Here is a 20,026-nt window from a genome sequence, read left to right on the forward strand (position 1 = left end):
TTCCGAGCATTCACTCATGCATGGGACTTTGAGCACGTCACAAGCAGCCCACTGTACACACAGAGCAACGGATTGGCTGAAAAGACTGTGCAGACAGCGAAGGCCCTCATGGACAAAGCATGTGCACAGGGGACGGATCCTTACCTCAGCTTATTAGAATACAGAAACACCCCGGTTGATGGACTGAAGTCACCAGCGCAGCTGCTGATGAGCAGGCGCCCGCGCTCAATTCTCCCGGTCACTGAAAAGCAACTGCAGCCAGAGTTTGCCACAGCACAACCGACCGAACAGCCAAAACACTGCCTGCACTACCAGTGGGTGCCACAGTTTGCTAACAGCTCCCAGCAGGGACGTGGAAACCTGCAACAGTCACAGAAACAGCAGGTACCCAGAGGTCATACAACATCTGCACTGATGAAGGTCACTGGCTCAGGCGAAACAGGTGTCACCTTTTGCAGACTCCACCAAATGGCCCTGGACTAGAGCCTGTCACACTGCAACACAACACTGAACACACACCAGACACACAACCAACCCCCATAGCGTCAGCACATTACACTACCACAAGGTCAGGCCGCATAATACGGCCAAGAGAAGTTTTGGACTTGTGAAATTATATCAACACCTGAGTGTTACTAAAATCATATCTAAATATGAGGAAACAAAACCTAAAAAACAGAGCGGCGGTGAAGAGATGGAGCAACATTGGACAGACAACAGTCCAACGTCAGTATCCTTGGAATGAAAGTCATGGTATGTACATGTTGTCATGAGTTAATTAAACTTTTTTGTTCCTTCTTGTTTTTAGGCTTCAGTGTTTCTGCAGTTTAATCTCTTTGGAGGTCACACCTGTAGTAAATTGGTAAGGTAGTCAGAGATGTGTTTTTGTATGCATTTCATTACGTGGGCCTACATTCAGGGCTTGACATTCCTCACTCTGGCTATTATTTAGTTAGTGACGCAGCATTTTTGCTAGCCACTATTTTGTGGGAAATTACATTATTATAAATATAGTTTTATTTGATTAGAGTTGACTGTGGTGTGCTACAATTCACTTGAACTAGAATTACAACCTTTTTAATGTAAATGACCACCCAAATGTAGGCTCTAACAGTGATGAAATATTATGCTGTGATAAGGTTGTGTGTAAAGATCCTTATGTATGAAAACATGCAACCAACGAAGGAACAGTACCAACTTCATCTTATGTTAAGCCAGGGGAAAATCTGTACATAACTAAAGTAATAAAAATGTAAGAGTAAACAAAACCTAACAGAGCTGCAGTAAGAGGCGAGCCAACACTGAATGGACAACATTCCAACTTCAGTTTCCTTGGGATGAAACTTCAGATTTGTACATGTTGTTATGAGTTCAGACTGTTTCTCCCACATTACATAATTAACCTGAAAACTGTCCAATCAGAGCGCTGACTGGCAGCCCTACAGGTGTGACTGGGTCCTGCTCACACGTCATATGACACTTCTAGATATAAAGGTGTTAGGATGAGTCAGGTGAACACAGACGGCAGCAGCATCTGTCACTGTCTGCTGATGAAGGTACGACGTCTCTTTGACCTCATCTGAACGGAACTTTAACAGCGGAACAAGCTGACAGGTAACATTACTAATATAACTTTGATGAAGAAACTTTTGGGGGCTACATAATATACTTTAAGATGAGAGCAGTGATACATTCTTTCAGCACCATGATTTGTAGATGAAGTGTGACGTTTTGGCCAAAATGAGCCTTTTTATGTTCAATTGAGTCAGATTTAATCAGCACCAGGAAACAAGTTAGATTTGAATCTCTGCTGCTGAGATATGAGGGAGTGTCAGAACGTCTCCATCAGCCTGAAGACTTTATTCTCTGAAACTTGGATCAGCTGTTTGTTCTCTGACTCTACAAAACTACTCAGAACCGTTTGTGAAGGCAGAGTTGTTTTTCAATGGCAGGTGTGTGTCACAAACTCCATCCCATCAAAAGTGTTGGTTTTGATTTGTGGACACACATCCTCAACAACAAGGTAAAATATAAATATTATTATTATTATTATTATTATTATTATTATTATTATTATTATTATTATTATTATTATTATTATTATCAGCAATGCAGTCTTTTAATCCTGAAGTACAGACTGAGTAAAAACACATACAGAGGTATCTGAAGGGACAAGTTGAAACCTGCAGTTTCCCCTGAGGGGGAGTGCTCAACTCATTCCAATCAGATGTGTTAAACTTAAAGTTGTAGTTTTTATGATGATGTTATCTTTCTTGTACATTATATTAGTGTTTGGTGTCATGCTGCTAGCAAGGCTAAAACAACAAGACAGCCTTTATTTCAAGAACTAAAAGCTGGTTGAACAAAAGTTAACAGAATATATGACTGACTTCAAATCTTCATGTGTGGTTTTCATTCATAGCATGCTGCTTTAAAAGTTACAGTTTCCATTTATACCCCTTTTACACCGGGTCACTCGCTCACATGTACTGTAAAAATAATGGATGTTTGGCCAGGAGTATGGCGATACCATCTTGGATTTTAAAAACCGGACATGACCATTTTTGAGAGGGTGGAGCTAGGGAGGATGATGCGGCCAAGCCAGTGATGTTTATGGTTGCAATATCGGTGAGCTAAATGCTAAAGAGGGAAAGTTATTGCGGGTAAACTTGAACCTCCGGGTACTGGTGCCATTTATCTGCATGCACGGCAGTACAGAAAATAGGCAGACTTTCCATTAAAGGACAATTCCGCCGCAAAATGAACCTTGGGGTTAATAACATATGTGTACCAAGTCGCTGTTCTCTGGGATATGTTTTTCATGCTAATTGAATTTGTCTCTAGCTTGAAACAAGCTAGCGCAAACTGGTGATTAGCTTATAGCGCTAGCCTTAGGGGCACAGGTAAAGTAAAAAGTATTGAGAACTTTATAAGTGTACAGACGGTTTATTAAAAAGATAGATTATAAAGACTGTACTATTCACTATACAGGCAGGCGCCATCTTGGGAAAACAGTCATGACCAGTGGAACGAAGAACACTGTGCAACAAGTAACCAATAACGTAGCTCAAGCAGGGCGTTCGTGGTTCAATTGGTCATGACTGTTCACATCAACAAAGTGAAAACATACAGTGAGAGGGTCAAGTATACATTTATTAGGTCAATAACTTTGTGGGTCATATATTAACGATTTAAGCGCACGTGCGTTTAGGGCGTGCTTCCAGGTAGATCTTCTTCATTGGAGGCGTGGAATGATTACATATAAACAATGAGCTATCCATTTTGATAAGGAAATGTTTTGGGAGCCAGACTGGAATTGTTTCAAACAAATAAAGGAATCTAGGTAGTACTGTCATCTTGTGGCTTGTGGTGTGGCTTAGAACTAACCAAACGTGCAATCACCTCTGACTGCATGCTGTACCGTATTAGCCCAGTAGAGTGTACTAATGAATTGCGTCTTCGTCTAAACACTTACTAATAAATTGTCTTGTTTGTTTGTTTTTCTTTTATTGTTTCTCCCTGTTTTATATAAGAAATGTTATTTCTGTATATATTTTGCCTTAGAGTTAACCAAGCGTGGGTCACCTCTACTTGTATGCTGTACCGTATTAGCTCAGTAGAGCATATGTATGTTGTGTCTCTGTTTTAACATTTACTAATGAGTTGTCCTGTTTTTCTTTTCTTTCGTCCTGTTTTACTCTGTTTTATATAGCAAATGTTACTACTGTATATCGTTTGTACTTTTAATTGTAATTTATACCTGCCTAATGAACTACAGATGGAAATTAGCCTTTGGGCTACAATCTGGCACTTTTACATGTACTGCTGTACATGTTCATCAAATGTGCATTGTCCTGAAATAAGAAATGAAATAAATAAGAAATAAATCTAAATCCCGTTATTGTCCCTGATTGCAATGGCAACCATGGCAATGGTTCTATGGCTAAGTCAAATGGGAATGGTGACAAACAACAGCCCTGACACATACCTTTATAGATGGGAAAATATGCTGATATAGAGCCATTTGTTTTCACAGCCGACATTGGGCTACTGTATAAAATTTTAATTCAGTTGCTGAGGGTTCTCCAAATCCAAACTTCTTTATGACTGCATGCAAATACTCCCACTCTATCGTATTCAAAGACATCTCAGCGTCGAGTGACAGAATCACCTCAGGCTGCTGTTTTGGATGGGTGGAATACATTACATTGAAGATTGAAAAATGGCTGTCAACCTGGAATAAAGCCAGTCTGATCTTGATGTATAAGTGATGGAATCACATCATTCAATCGGTTTGCTAGAATTTTATAATCACAGCAGAGGAGACTGATGGGTCTATAGGTTGAGCAGTCAAGTGGGTCCTTATCTTTCTTTAATATTAATGATGTAGTTGCTTGGGTGAGGGTCCGTGGTAAACAGCCAGTCTCTAGCGTTTCGTCATACATTGATTTAAGTATAGGCACTAATCTGGAATAGAATATTTTATAGTACTCGACTGGAAACCCATAAGGTCCTGGAGTCCGCCCACTATGCATGGAGTTAATTGCGGCTTGGATCTTGCTGATATTGAGAGGTTGATCAAGAGAGAGTTGGATGTCTGGACTAAGAGTGGGGGCATCAAAAGAGTCCAAAAAGGATTGCATTTTAGTTGTATTCGTATCCGCATCTGACAGATATAGATTTGAGTAATAGCTTTGGAATTGGCAGTTTTGGGTCACCTGTGGTTTTTATTATATTACATTACATTACATGTCATTTAGCTGACGCTTTTATCCAAAGCGACTTACAATTGCTATATGTCAGAGGTCGCACGCCTCTGGAGCAACTAGGGGTTAAGTGTCTTGCTCAGGGACACATTGGTTGATGTATCGCACTGGGAATCGAACCCGGATCTCCCGCACCCGGACAAACGTTAATCTCTGTAATTTGGGAATTGCTAGCTGTCTGTCGGAATTGATGTGTGAGCATTCAACCTGCTTTTTCACCGTGTTCGTACATGAACACAATTCTAAGATGCATGAGACATTAAGGCTTCTCGGATCGGTTGATAACTCACACTTAGACTCCCGTTTGATAACATAGACTCATGCATTAGCATGGTTACGGTCTTGTTCAGTAGCCTGTAGCCTAGCCTAATGGGAGCTGTAAATTGGTAAACCGTAGCCTAAATTCGGCAAGAGTTTAACTTCTCAACTCGTTCTAGGGCAGGACTGGTCACCTTGTGACATTTACATACCGTGCACTGCATTATTAAACAGTTGTCATGCACAAAATCCTGCAAGTGGTGATTTTGTAAACACAAACATAGGCTAGATTAAAGAGTACAATTATATCACAGCTTTTTATTCGCAGAGTATTCAATGCACTGATACATTACAATGGCTCATGGGATTGGCTCTCAACGTTAGTAGTAAAGCATTCGGTAATTGAGTCAACAGTCACAGAGAACAGTCATACCCAGTAGCTCTCACTGCAACAGTTCTTCTACAACTCAACAACTCTTTCGGTCCAATCGTGCTGCTCGAGGTAGCTCATTTACTGATTGATTCTACCACCACTCCAGTGGAGGCGCTAATGATTACTACACAAACAGTAGCAGAAGACCAGCTACACACAATGGAGCATACACCAATCACACGCTTGAGCGAAGCGATACCTGCACGAATGAGGTGAGCGACTTCAAAATGACATTAGGTCCAGCCCAAAGAGCAGCAGCAGGAGCTCTAACTGACTAAACTACACCTAAATCACACCAACACAGCTCCTATGTTGGCCAATGAGAACTTCTGCTCTGATACATTTGTGTTTCAGTTTTCTTTCAGTTTGACAAAACTTTCTGATTTTAGTAGGAAGCCACGATGACGGCAGTGGACCTTTTCAACACTTTGGAGGATTTAAAAGAAGAGGAATTTAAGAAATTCAAATGGTGTCTGCAGCAAGACATCCTGGAAGGCTACCAAAGCATCAAAGTGTCCAAGTTGGAGAACGCAGAAAGGCAGGACACGGTGGATGTATTGGTGAATACCTATCAACTTCAAGGAGCTCTGAAGGTGACCAAGAAGGTTTTAGAAATGATCAAAAGGAATGATCTGGTGCAGAGTCTGCCAGACACCAGCTCAGGACCAGAAGGTCAGTCACCCTTTTTAATTTGTATTTTCAGGATGAAAGAGTGGGTGGACATGAGAAACACAATACTTATAAGGGAACAGATTGTTATTTGTGACCAGGGGTCTCATTTATAAAACTGTGCGTAGGATCCTTACTATAAGTGTACGTGCGCCCAAAAGCCCAAAATGGCATACGCCGAAAAAAAGTCATATTTATAAAACCTTGTGTATGCACACCTGTAAGAAATGTTCCCTTTATAAATCAGAGATTACCTAAAAGTGTGCGTACATTAGGGATGCACCGAATATTCGGCCACCGAAAATTTTCGGCCGAAAATGGCCCAAAAGGGCATTTTCGGTTTTCGGCCGAAATACCTTTATCACCGAAACAATACGGCCGAAAATGTTGTGATGACGCAAACAGAAACCGCGACCTGCACGTGTCCGTACCGGATCCATTCCACCTGCAAAGCGTCTCCTAGGTAAAGAGGTTGGAGACGGACCACGGAGTGAAAACAATGAAAAGTACGCTCTTAGAGTCTGTCAGCCCACGTTTCAGTGAGATCTGTTCGGATCCTCTGCACTTCATCGCGACTGTACTTGATCCGCGTTATAAAGACCATTACTTGGATGCGGAAATAAAGCAGGGCGCACGAGAAATGATCCAGGCGCGATGGATGCGGAGAACCCGCGTGGAGACGGAGAGGAGCAGCCCAGCGCAGGAGATCAGAGCGCCAGGAAAAAAGACTCGTCTCTCTGCACCAGATGAGGGGCATGCACCCTCGTTGTCTGATATGTTCAGTGAAATCCTGCAAGAAAGTGCCTCAATTAATAATAATAATAATAATAATAATAATAACAATAGGTAAGCTATTCTGTTCTTAGGCTACTGTATACTGTATGTGACTATCAGATTGTAGCCATATTTCTGCTAGATATTTTTTTAATTAAACTTTAATATTAATTTATACAATTGCAATGCCTTGATTTTAGTAAAGTTAGTACACAGTCATAGCCATAAATGCAATGGTACTAATAATTGGCTTAATTTCTTTCGGTGTTTCGGTTTCGGTTTTCGGTCTTGGTTTCCTCTTTTTTCGGTTTTCGGTTTCGGCCAAGAATTTTCATTTCGGTGCATCACTAGCGTACATGGATCAGCCTCTTATCTTGCCCTGTACACGCCCATTTTAAACCATAAATAGTCAATGCAAAGAACCTCGTGAATGCTGATCAGTATATGAATGACACTGGCAGTTGTTACACCGAATCATGATGACTGGCGGAGGAAAAGCAAAAAACTTCTTAGACGTTCAGGAATTGCTGCAAATCCTGTTTTCTGACCCATCCACCACCCCGGCCAACCTCCCTGCGCGGACTTTCGCCTTATCAATACTACTCGCTACCGTCAGCGTTCTGTGATCACGAAATATGCTTCCCATTAAAATGCATTGCTTTCAATTTCGTAATTGCCACACGAAATAAACATTATTTACGTAACCTGTCCACGACTTAATAGATTCAATAACGTAACCATATAACGAACTGCCATTTGACTGGGCTAGGCATTACGGCACTCAGATGTATCTAATAAGATTTAACAGAACTATATATTATATCCAAACAAGGCTTAGTGATAAAGTTGATTATATATAATATTTATTTTAAAAAAACACTTAGCTCTCTGACATTTCCCTCTGGAAACAGCCGGTTTCCCCTAGAGTGGTAAGGACCTGTATTTGGACCAGGATGGCACGGTTCCGGTGCGTTGCCCTCTCTACTGGACCCAATTCAGTACATAGATCCAAGAGCTCAGCTTTAGAGAATCTAAATCTGCATATTAGCCAGTTATCGTCATGGTCCCTGAAGTCTCTTTTTCTCGTGATTTTTCCATTAGCGTAGTCCTCCTGCAGGGCCAGCAATGCCATCATGCAGCATTACGCACCCCACCCCGAGATACAATTTGAAGATGAAATAAAGTATAATAGGCAAACACACTTTTCTTCATGCATGTTTTGTCACAAACAGTATTGAAGTTCAGACTGAACGTTAGGATATTAAAGGAACACGCCGACTTATTGGGAATTTATCTTATTCACCGTAACCCCCAGAGTAAGACAAGTCCATACATACCCTTCTCATCTCCGTGCATGCTGTAACGTTGTCTGACGGTTCCAGCATTAGCTTAGCCCAGCACAGAACCTGCAGGTAACTGGTTCCAACTAGCCTACTGCTCCGAATTGTGACAAAAGTGACAAAATAAACATGTCCATATTTACATGTTGTGATTTGTAGAGTCGCAGGCGGTAGTACAAAAACAACGTAACATGAGACACAGCCATCTTCTAACAGTAAACAAACCCGGAACTATATTCTCAGACAGGCTTGCTGCGAGCATATCACTCCACCAAAGTACTATATTCTTCCGCCTGAGAATATAGTTCCCGGTTTTTTACAGTTAGAAGATGGCTGTGTCTCAGTTACGTGTTTTTGTACCGCCTTACGATAAATCACAACATGTAAATAGGAGTGTGTTGGCGTTATTTTGTCACTTATTCGGAGCAGTAGGATTACTGGAACCATTCACCTGCATGTTCTGTGCTGGCCTGATGCCGCTGGAGCCGTCAGACAGCCTTACAGCACGCACGGAGATGAGAAGGGTATGTATGGACTAGGTCTAACTATGGGGGTTACGGTGAATAAGCTAAATTCCCAATAAGTCAGTGTGTTCCTTTAAGGGTAACGATTGCGCGAGATCTTAACGGCTTTATTTTGAGACTTTGACATTTGATGATATATGCACAGTTTTAAAGACAGATATTTAGTTATTTACACTGTGTTCTGCAGCTATCCAATGGTAGGGTATTTGATGCCATCCTGTATTCCATGCAGTCGGGCCATCCCCTCCCCCCGCGCTCCGTAGCGGACAATGTGACGGCGAGACAGTGCCGATTAAATATTAAGAACACATTTTTATTTAAGATTTGAGTTGGAGGTGTTTATGGAACAGTTATCACTCAGTACAAGCACAAATAACACTGCTGGATTTAATCTTCATGGTAATGTGGATGATATGATGTGAAAGAAATGTGCATGAGGCATCAATACTAGAAAATATTACGAATAATTTTATTCGCATTTACTCACTGCAGCCTGACTTCAGTTCACCACCTCACCATCTGCGTCGCCAACTCCTATTTTGTCTCCAAAATGTGCGTACGCATGGGTCAGAGTTTGTGTGGAGGACTGCACATTATCCCGTCAAGTTTGTTTTTTATAAATCACAACCTTTGCGTGGAAGTGGCGTACGCACATTTTCAGCCCCGTTTTGTGCGTACGCCACGTTTATAAATGAGACCCCTGCTGATGCAACTTGTGCACTCGGCAGCAACACATTCTCCAGCTGTAAACAATGCCATGAACCATGCATCATTTAAGATTGTAAACAGATTTTATAGAAAGAAAAAAAACATTAACATTTATTTCAGTGTAGTCTATTTTTTGTAACATTACTGTAAGTCTCCCCGAACCTCCTTCACGAATGGGAAAGGAGTTGTGCTGCTCCTGAATTTTTCTTTAACAGTTATGTGTGTATACGTATAAATGTGTAGAAAATAAAATGTGTACAAACCAGGGGTTAAAATGGGTCGGAATGATCCGGAATGATGTTCCGGCACCTTGGATTATTGCCAGTTTCATACATTGCTGTTTGCCATTTGTTTAAAATAACAACAAATAACCATTCCAGCGCACAGCTGTGAGTCCATCAACAAGACAAGTGTCTGTGGTGAGTTCACACTGTAATAAAAGCAGGACAGTCGCCTACTATCTGTTTAAATATGATGATGTTGCCGGTAGCCAACTGGTTACAAATAGGCTCGTTATCGACACTGTAACGTGCTGCAGGTCTGTTGTTTTTAGCTGAGGTAGAAAGAGAATATTCTGTTAAAACAGATCGGTGAGGCTGTTCTGTTCTTATTGTTCCCTGTGATCTCCATGAAGTATGTAGCTGCGGTATGTTTTATGTGGATTGACTGCGTCAGACTCAGTTTAATATTTTGACCTTTGCAATGCTGTAACTTAGGAGGCAATTTGTCCTTGTGTGCTCTGATTAATTTGGCATGCAGTTATCACACCAGAAATTATTTAATTTTAATAAAAACTCAACTCCTGGCTGTTTTGAAAGAAACACCCATATTTAGAAGAAGTAGATTTGTCCCTCTTAAAAAATACAAAAGAACCCAGTCCCTAAAGATGTAAAAATAATTAAAGCTGTGAGCAGCGATGGACGGGCCCTCGCGCATCTGCGCGCATCGGGGTTACCGGCGGACGCCGCTCCTTGCGACCGTGCATTTGCGCGGCACTCAGACGCCGCAAATAGTCAACGATGAATAGGGAACTCCCTGCCGAGTTCAACGATACCTCACACAAGACTCTACGTCATATGGTTCATTAGCTGTGAAAAGGGGCGTGGCTAAAGCGTAGGGGGCGGGTTAAACCATCACCAATTAAAAAGGGAGTCTCTGCTGAGTTCAATGATACCTCACATAAGACTCTACCTTAAACGGGTCAAAAGTTATGAAAGGGGGCGTGGCTTCAGCATAGGGGGCGGGGCAAACCATGACCAATGAATAAGGAAGTCTCTGCTGAGTTCGTTGATATGTCACATAAGACTCTGCTTTAAACGGGTCAAAAGTTATGAAAGGGGGCGTGGCTTAACCATAAGGGGCGGGGCAAACCATGACCAATGAATAAGGAAGTCTCTGCTGAGTTCGTTGATATGTCACATAAGACTCTGCTTTAAACAGGTCAAAAGTTATGAAAGGGGGCGTGGCTTAACCATAAGGGGCGGGCCAAACCATGACCAATGGAAAAAAAAGTCTCTGCTGAGTTCGTTGATACCTCACATAAGACTATACCTTAAACGGGTCACAAGTTATGAAAGGGGTCGTGGCTTAAGTATAAGGGGGCGGGCCAAACCATCAGCAATGAAGAAGGAACTCTCTGCTGAGTTCAATGACACCTCACACAAGACTCTACCTTAAACATATAAGGCGCGTTTCCTGTTGCCAGCAGGGGGCGCTATCACCAAAAGATAATTTTGGCCTGTAGGTGTCCTCAGGCCTGGACCCTTGTGATTTTTGAGAAATTTCGGGCAGATACGACCACGTACACTCAAGTTACAACAACTTCTTTGTTCATCGCTAAACACTCAAAATGGCGGCCACGCCACGCCCACACCGTCTGACGAAAAGTTTTTCTTTTAATAACTTTTCATCGTTAAGGTGTTGGGATGGTCCAGACCAAGTTTGAAGTCCATTGGATGAAATCTCTAGGAGGAGTTCGTTGACTTTTAGGCCTACTTCCTGTTGCCACTAGGGGGCGCTATGACTTTAAGTAAGTATCGGCCTTTATTTGTCCTCAGGGTTGGACTCTTATGAATCCTGAAAAGTTTCGACCCAGTTGGACAAGGTACACTCGAGTTACACCCACTTCCTGTTTCGGCGGCGAAACGCACAAAATGGCCGCCCCGCCACGGCCACGCCCTATGACGAAAAGTTTTTCTTTTAACAACTTTTCATCTTTAACATCTTAAGATGGCACAGACAGAGTTTGAAGTTGATGGGATGAAATCTCTAGGAGGAGTTCGTTAAAGTACGACATGTGGAAATGGCCAAAATCGCACAAATTTCAAACTTTGAAATCAAAATGGCGGACTTCCTGTTGGGTTTAGGGTATGGCTCTAATGGAGTCTTTTGTACATCTTGACATGTTACATATGTGTACCAAGTTTCGTGAGTCTACGTTAAACACACCGCAGGGGCTCAATTTGGTGATTTTTTGAATATGTTAAGCCCCTCAAAAAGGCAATTCATTTGACGGGAAAAGAATAGAAAGAAAGAAAGAAACAATAATTCCTTCAGTTTCAATAGGGCCTTCGCCGCTGTCGGCGCTCGGGCCCTAATGAAGTGTTAGACGCTCAACAACTTACACCCCAGTTATGTTGTGACCCCAGATATATTGTGACCCCCCCCCCCCCATTGTTTTAACAAAACCTACAGCCTTTGTAACAGGTGAACTAGCTGTTACCAAGATGTTAGGGTTCCCCCACCTGCCAGGTCCCACTTAACCTGGCAGGTGGGGTTTAGTCTGCTGCTCTGAGGCTGTGGAACGCTCTCCCTGACCACCCGAGGACCCCACAGTCTACAGATGTTTTAAACGAAACCTAAAATTTGATCCGCGATGTGTAACGTCACTGTCGGCTGCAGCGGCGCAGCCTGAAGCAGCGACCTGAACAATGAACGGGATGTGAGATAACGTTATTCGCTGTGAAACAAAGTCAGTCCAGAGGGGAAGTATAACTTACTTCTTGCAGCCTGTGTGTTTTAGCGCCATCCTGTGGTGTTCAAAGGATGAGTTGGAAATAATAAATCCACATTTCCTTTTTGATTTAAAGTGATGGTTCGGAGTAATTTCACCCTACGGTCCTTTGCACCATGAGCTCGAGCCAAACACCCCCCCAGAAGCTTTTTTTTCACCTGGGTCTAACATTGGGAGAGTTAGCGTAGCGTAGCGTTATCAGCTTAATAGCTTAGCGCAGGGGCTAATGGATCCAGTGATGTATCTTGTAAATGACCCCACTAATAATGCCCGAAATGATACCAAACTTCAACACTAGTACAAATAGGTTATGTACTCATAAAACGATGGATTGGAAAGTTTGTAAGTACACCAGAAGTTTATGAAAACTTGCCTGCTGGCTTCTGCTCTCTGCTGTTGTTGTTGATGCTGCCGGCAGTTAGACGAGTGCTTAGGGCTGTCTACAAATTACAACACCGAAAAGAGATGCAACAAAAATATTTATTAATTTAATGATTAAATAAGGTAATGTCTCCAAACTTACCTCAATTATAACTTGTCTCCTGCTAGTTATACTACAGCACTTACTTTAAAAGAAAAAAAATTAAATATTTTTGTTGCACCTCTTTTCGGTGTTGTAATTTGTAGACGGCCCTAAGCACTCAGCTTACTGCAGGTAGCAGCAGCAGCAGCAGAAGAGAGCAGGCAAGTGTTCATAAACTTCTGGTGTACTTACAAACTTTCCAATCCATCGTTTTATGAGTGCATAACCTGTTTGTACTAGTGTAGAAGTTTGGTATCATTTTGGGCATTATTAGTGGGGTCATTTACGAAATACATCACTGGATCCATTAGCCCCTGCGCTAAGCTATTCAGCTGATAACGCTACGCTAACTCTCCCAATGTTTGACCCAGGTGAAAAAAGCTTCTGGGGGGGTGTTTGGCTCGAGGTCATGGTGCAAAGGACCCTAGGGTGAAATTACTCCGAACCATCACTTAAATGTAACGCATTCACTTAGAACATTAAACAGACAGTTTCACCGGAACTCCTTTAGTAGGTGTCCTATATCACTTTTTAATGGACACCCTGCAGCCAATCAGAATCAAGTATTCACTCAGACCATGGTATAATATTGATTATATGATAGGTAAATCTGATGAATATGAAGAGAAGCAGAGAAAAGCAGGGGTGCTGTGTCTGCAGCTATATACCCTGCCCCGCCGGGTTAGGCGTACAATGCAACTCCTCACTCCTTAACTATAAGCTTTATCAAAGAGGAGAGTTGTCAGTTTAGTCTTAAATGTGGTGACGGTGTCTGCCCCCTGAACCCAGATTGGGAGCTGGTTCCACAGGAGAGGAGCCTGATAGCTGAAGGCTCTGGCTCCCACTCTACTTTTAGAGACTCTGGGAACGACAAGTAACTCTGCATTCTGGGAGCGCAGTGCTCTAGTGGGACAATAAGGTACTAGGAGCTCCTCAAAATATGATGGTGCTTGACCATTTAGAGCATTGTAGGTCAGGAGAAGGATTTTAAATTCAATCCTGGATTTTACAGGAAGCCAATGCAGAGAAGCTAATATAGGAGAAATATGATCTCTTTTCTTAGTTTTTGTAAGAACACGTGCTGCAGCATTCTGGATCAGCTGGAGAGTCTTAAGGGACTTATTTGAGCATCCTGATAATAGGGAATTACAATAGTCCAGCCTGGAAGTAACGAATGCATGGACTAGTTTTTCAGCATCGTTATGAGACAGGATATTCCTAATTTTAGCAATGTCACAAAGATGAAAAAAAGCTGTTCTAGAGGTTTGTTTTAAGTGGGTGTTAAAGGATATTTCCTGATCAAAAATAACTCCTAGATTTTTAACAGTAGTGCTGGAGGCCAGGGCAATACCATCCAGAGTAATTATATCTTCGGATAATGAGGTTCGGAGGTGTTTAGGGCCCAGCACAACATCTTCAGTTTTGTTTGAGTTTAACATCAGAAAATTGTAGGTCATCCAGGATTTTATATCTTTAATGCATACTTGAAGTTTAGCTAACTGACTGGTTTCGTCTGGCTTGATTGATAAGTATAACTGGGTGTCATCCGCATAACAGTGAAAGTTAATAGAGTGTTTCCTAATAATATTACCAAGAGGAAGCATATAAGGAGAATAGAATTGGTTCAAGCACTGAGCCTTGTGGAATGCCATGGCTAACTTGAATGCACCTGGAGGATTTATTGTTAACATTAACAAATTGAGATTGGTCAGAGAAATAGGATTTAAACCAGCTTAGAGCAATTCCTTTAATGCCAACTAAATGTTCCAATCTCTGTAACAGGATGGTATGGTCAATAGTGTCAAATGCAGCACTAAGCTCTAATAAGACAAGTACGGAAACAAGTCCTTTGTCTGCAGCAGTTAGAAGGTCGTTAGTCATTTTCACCAGTGCCGTCTCTGTGCTATGATGCTTTCTAAATCCTGACTGAAAGTCCTCAAATAAACTATTGCTATGTAGAAAATCACATAACTGATTGGCAACTACCTTCTCAAGGATCTTGGAGAGAAATGGAAGGTTAGATATAGGTCTATAGTTGGCTAAGACCTCAGGATCGAGGGTGGGTTTTTTCAGCAGAGGTTTTATCACAGCTACTTTAAATGATTGCGGTTACATCACTGTTAATAGAGACATATTGATCATATCTAGCAACGAAGTGTTAACCATGGGTAACGGTTCTTTAAGTAGCCTCGTTGGGATGGGGTCTAAGAGACAGGTAGTTGGCTTTGCTGAAGAGACCTTTAACATTAATTGTTGAGGGTTTATAGGATAAAAGCAGTTTAAGTATATGTCAGGTCTAGTCGTTCTTTCTAGCAGTCTGTCATTTAAAGGTGAACCGTTAGAGGTTGAGGGCAAGAGGTGATGAATAGTATCTCTAATTGTTTTTATTTTATCATTAAAGAAGCTCATGAAGTAATCACTACTCAGAGTTATCGGAATAGAAGGCTCAGTAGAGCTGTGGCTATCTGTCAGCCTGGCTACATTGCTGAAAAGAAACCTTGGGTTGTTCTTATTTTCTTCCATCAGTGATAAATAATAGTCTGATCTGGCCTTTCTTAGGGCCTTCCTATATGTTTTCAGACTGTCTTGCCAATCTAAACGAGATTCTTCTATCTTGGTGGAACGCCATTTACTTTCAAGTTTTCACGAGATTTGCCTAAATTTTACGAGTTTGGGAGTTATACCAAGGTGCTAGTTTCTTTTGCTTCATCGTCTTCTTTTTGAGGGGAGCAACACAGTCTAAAGTAGTCCGCAGGCAGGCCGTAGCACCATCTACACAATTATCAATTTGAGAGGGACTAAAGTTTACATAAAGGTCCTCTGTTTTATTAAAGCACGGTAATGAGTTTAGTGCTGTTGGAATAGCTTCCTTAAATTAAGCTATAGCACTGTCAGATAGGCATCTAGCGTAGAGGCTTTTATCTAATTTTGTATAATCGGGTATTAAGAATTCGAAAGTTATTAAGAAGTGGTCTGATAATAAACGATTTTGCGGGAATACTATTACATCTTCAATTTTGATGCCATATGCCAGCACAAGGTCGAGGGTCTGGTTAAAACAGTGCGTAGCCTCACGCACACTCTGACTAAAACCCAATTGAATCTAGTAGTGAGTTGAAAGCAGTACTAAAGCTATTGCTGTTAAGTCCACATGGATATTAAAATCACCTACAATATATAGATAGATAAAAACTCTGAGAATTCCGATAAAAATTCAGAATATGGATCTGGTGCATCAACAAATATAATTGGCTGTACTTTTTTCCGTGTTGGATGTTGAAGATTAAGAACAAGGCTTTAAAAAGAGTTATAATTTAGTTTAGGTTTAGGATTAATTAACAGGCTTGAATCAAATATGGCGGCATCTCCCCGTCTTCGGCCTGAGCCTCTAGGAATTTGAGTATTAATATGACCGGGATGAGTCGCTTCATTTAGACTAACATATTCTTCATGGCCCAGCCATGTTTCAGTAAGACAGAATAGATCAATTTGATTATGGGATATCAATTTGTTTACTACTACTGCTTTAGAAGACAGAGATCTGATATTTAGTAGTCCACATCTAATTTTCCTATTCTGTTCTATCATTGCAGTGGTAGTTTTAATTCCAATTAGGTTGTTTAGTATTGCCCCTCTTTTGGTTGCCTTTGATTTAACTGATCTGAGTCGAGGAACAGACACGTCTCATTTTTTGGGACAGGCTGTGGCTGACGTGAGCTGGATGCTAAATTGACTAAGTTTGCAGTCAATTTCTTATTACTTAGGGGATTCACCACTTTGTATGGTCTGTTGTTGATTATAACTGAAATAGTACTAGTACTAAATGTTACCCTGCAGAAAACATTTTCAGATTCATCCACTTGTAAAGTGCCATTAGAATACCTGGGGGGCATGAATCTGTGATATTTTCAACAGAATGTCAATACTTAACTTTCAGTGTTGTCGTTATGTTATCAGATAGCAGCCTGGCTCCATGTCGGTTTGGGTGGAGACCATCATGCTTCAGCAGGCTGGGCATTTCCCAGAACAAGTTGAAGTTGTCAACATAGGGAATGCTGAGGGAAGTGCAGAGTGGTTCCAGCCAGGTGTGGAGCCAGAACAGTGTGGACCATCTCACAGCACAGTTCCTGTAGGTAGGTAGAGGCCCAGAGATGATGATCCGTTTTCCTCTGCCCATCAGGGTGGTGATGAGAGTGGTGAAGTCTCTCCGGAGTGCTGTCGACCGTCCCTCTCTGATGTCGTTTGTGCCCTCATGCACGATGATGTTGTCGACCTTAGCGTGGCAGGCGAGGATGCTTAGAAGTTTGTGCTGGATGTCACGGACCTTGGCACCAGGGAAGCAGTAGAACTTGGAGGGACCGTTATGTGAAGGGGGAATGTAGAGGTCCCCGATGACCAGCGTGGAAGTTGTTGAGTCCGAGGGGGGGCAGGATTGAGGGCGGGCCGACTGTGTGGATGGACCAGGATGAGTGGGACGTGGCAGAGAAGGGTTTCCACAGAGCAGAGGGAACTCCTCATCGTTCATCAGAATGGTGTAGCGATTTTCCAGTAGTAGAGGTTGGGCTGGGCCTGAGCGTTTAACTACTTATTGATCTTGATCTTTTTTAATTTTAATTATTGACTTTGATATTTTAATTGCATTATTATATGCTCTGTAGCACTTTGAGAATGGTGTAATGTAAAGTGCAATACAAATAAAATGTATTGTTATTATTATTATTATTATTATTATTATTATTATTATTATTATTATATTCACGAAACATTTTGACCATGAAAGTCCACATTTAGTGGCCTGTGCTGTGTCCCATTCTAATGCCACTATTCCATCATATACACTTAGCTTCTCACACACACACACACACACACACATGGCTCCATAACACCCACAAATGCACACATTTCTTTTTAAACAAATAATAAGAAGAATTGTCTTTTTAATTACATGTATTTTTTTTGTAGATATGACTGCTGCCAGCAATGTGCCAGTTGAAGAAGAAGTGTCCAAACCAGGAGAAGTTCCCTGTGACGTCTGCACTGGAACCAAACTGAAGGCCCTGAAATCCTGCCTGGTGTGTCTGGTCTCCTACTGCAAGACTCACCTGGAGCCTCATCTGACAGCTTCACGTCTGAAAAGACATCAGCTGATCGACCCTGTGGAGAACCTGGAAGGCAGGATTTGTACGAAGCACGATAAACCTCTGGAGCTGTTCTGTAAGACCGACCAGACATGTGTCTACATGCTCTGCAATGTTTTAGATCACAAGATGCATGATGTTGTTCCTCTGAAAGAAGAATATGAAAGAAAGAAGGCCGAAGCTGGAATTCAGCAGATGATCCAGAAGAGACGAGTGAAGATTCAGGAGATAAAACGCTCGGTCGACCTCAGTGAGGAAGATGCAGACAGAGAGATAGCAGAAGGTGTTCAGGTCTTCACTTCTCTGAAGGAGTCTGTTGAGAAAGGCCTGAATGAGCTCATCAACACGATCAAAGAGAAGCAGAAAACAACAGAAAAACAGGCCGAAGCTTTCATCAAAGAGCTGGAACAGGAAATCTCTGAGCTGATGAAGAGAAGCACTGAGGTGGAGCAGCTCTCATGCTCTGAAGACCACCTCTATCTTCTCCAGAGTGTGCAGTCCCTAAACATCCAACAACCTCCACCCACCAAGGACTGGACAGAGGTCAGCATCCGTCCATCATATGAGGGGACTGTGGTGAGAGCTGTGGTTCAGCTGGAGGAGACACTCAGTAAAGAGATGAAGAAGCTGCTTGAAGCCGAGCTGAAGAGGGTCCAGCAGTATGCAGTGGATGTGACTTTTGATCCTGATACAGCACATCCTGCTCTCAAATTGTCTGATGATGGGAAACAAGTGAATCTTGGTGATCTACTATCTATACTACTTAGGAAGAATCTCCCAGACAACCCAGAGAGATTTTCTAAGTGCGCTAGTGTTTTAGGAAATCAGAGTTTCTCTTCAGGCAGATTTTATTTTGAGGTTCAAGTTAAAGGAAAGACTGATTGGGATTTAGGAGTGGCCAGAGAGTCAATCAACAGGAAGGGAGGCATCACACTGAACCCTCAGAATGGTTACTGGACAATATGGTTGAGAAATGGAAATGAGTACAGAGCTCTAGCTGGCTCTCATATCCTTCTCTCTCTGAAGTGTCGGCCTCAGAAGGTGGGGGTGTTTGTGGATTATGAGAAGGGTCTGGTGTCCTTTTATGACGTAGATGCTGCAGCTCTTATCTACTCCTTTACTGGCTGCTCCTTCACTGAGAAACTCCTCCCATACTTCGGTCCCTGTTTTAATGATGCCGGTAAAAACTCTGCCCCTCTGATCATCTCTCCTGTCAGCAGTGGCGGTCTTAACATAGAGGCATAGTTAGGCAGCTGCTTGGGGCCCCCTACCAGCAGTAGTAGTAAAAAAGCCCCTTATCATCATGAATGCTGCAAAAATCATGATAAATTGTATTAATATTCTTAAGAAATATGTTGAAACGTTGAAGTAGTAGTTAAAATGTCCAGTTCATGGTTATCTGTCACAATGAAATGGATTAGTTTGTAGTCCGTAATACACCCCCTATTTTCACAATGAAATGGACAAGTACGTAACGGTACACAGCGCGAAAGATAAACACACAGCGACAGGAGGACTGGGAAGTACACAAACCGAGACGAAGCAAGACAAGTTTAAACACGAAAATGAAATGAAGTTACCCAAGCGGCTCAAATAAAAGATGAAAGCGAAAAGACGCCAATAAGTATTAAGAACAACAAAGTCCATAGCATTGAACATGCCACTACAGCAGCAGCAGCTAGCTGTGAAGTGGCGCTAGGTGAGGATAACTTTAACCAGGACAAATTAAATGAAGAGGACATCACATTGTTTAATAAAGAAGAGCAGGAGAAGAACAGAAAAAGGAGAGAAAAAGAAAGAAAGACAAGAGAGAGAGAGAGTAAAAACAGGCTTGAGGAGGAAAAGAAACAGAGGGATGAGGAGGAGAGAAATGAAGGGTC

At 41.9% G+C, this 20,026-nt stretch overlaps 2 protein-coding genes across 2 annotated transcripts in view; both read left to right on the plus strand.

Moving 5' to 3' along the window:
* LOC120566319 (E3 ubiquitin-protein ligase TRIM39-like) overlaps positions 1 to 20,026 on the plus strand; it is a 503,358-nt gene that overhangs the window by 216,751 nt on the left and 266,581 nt on the right. The window lies entirely within an intron of this gene.
* On the plus strand, positions 1,532 to 19,403 carry LOC120566870 (E3 ubiquitin-protein ligase TRIM21-like). Its single transcript, XM_039813541.1, has 3 exons — positions 1,532 to 1,614; positions 5,847 to 6,129; positions 18,268 to 19,403. The coding sequence occupies exons 2-3, from the start codon at positions 5,859 to 5,861 to the stop codon at positions 19,389 to 19,391; spliced, it is 1,395 nt and encodes a 464-aa protein (XP_039669475.1). The 5' UTR covers positions 1,532 to 1,614; positions 5,847 to 5,858; the 3' UTR covers positions 19,392 to 19,403.

Source organism: Perca fluviatilis, chromosome 1, assembly GCF_010015445.1.
Source record: "Perca fluviatilis chromosome 1, GENO_Pfluv_1.0, whole genome shotgun sequence".
Lineage (NCBI taxonomy): Eukaryota > Metazoa > Chordata > Actinopteri > Perciformes > Percidae > Perca > Perca fluviatilis.

Coding starts and splice junctions, on each gene's coding strand:
- LOC120566870 (XM_039813541.1), top strand. CDS start 5,859: ATGACGGCAGTGGACCTTTTCAACACTTTGGAGGATTTAAAAGAAGAG. Junction 6,130..18,267: donor CACCAGCTCAGGACCAGAAG/GTCAGTCACCCT, acceptor GCAATGTTTTAG/ATCACAAGATGCATGATGTT.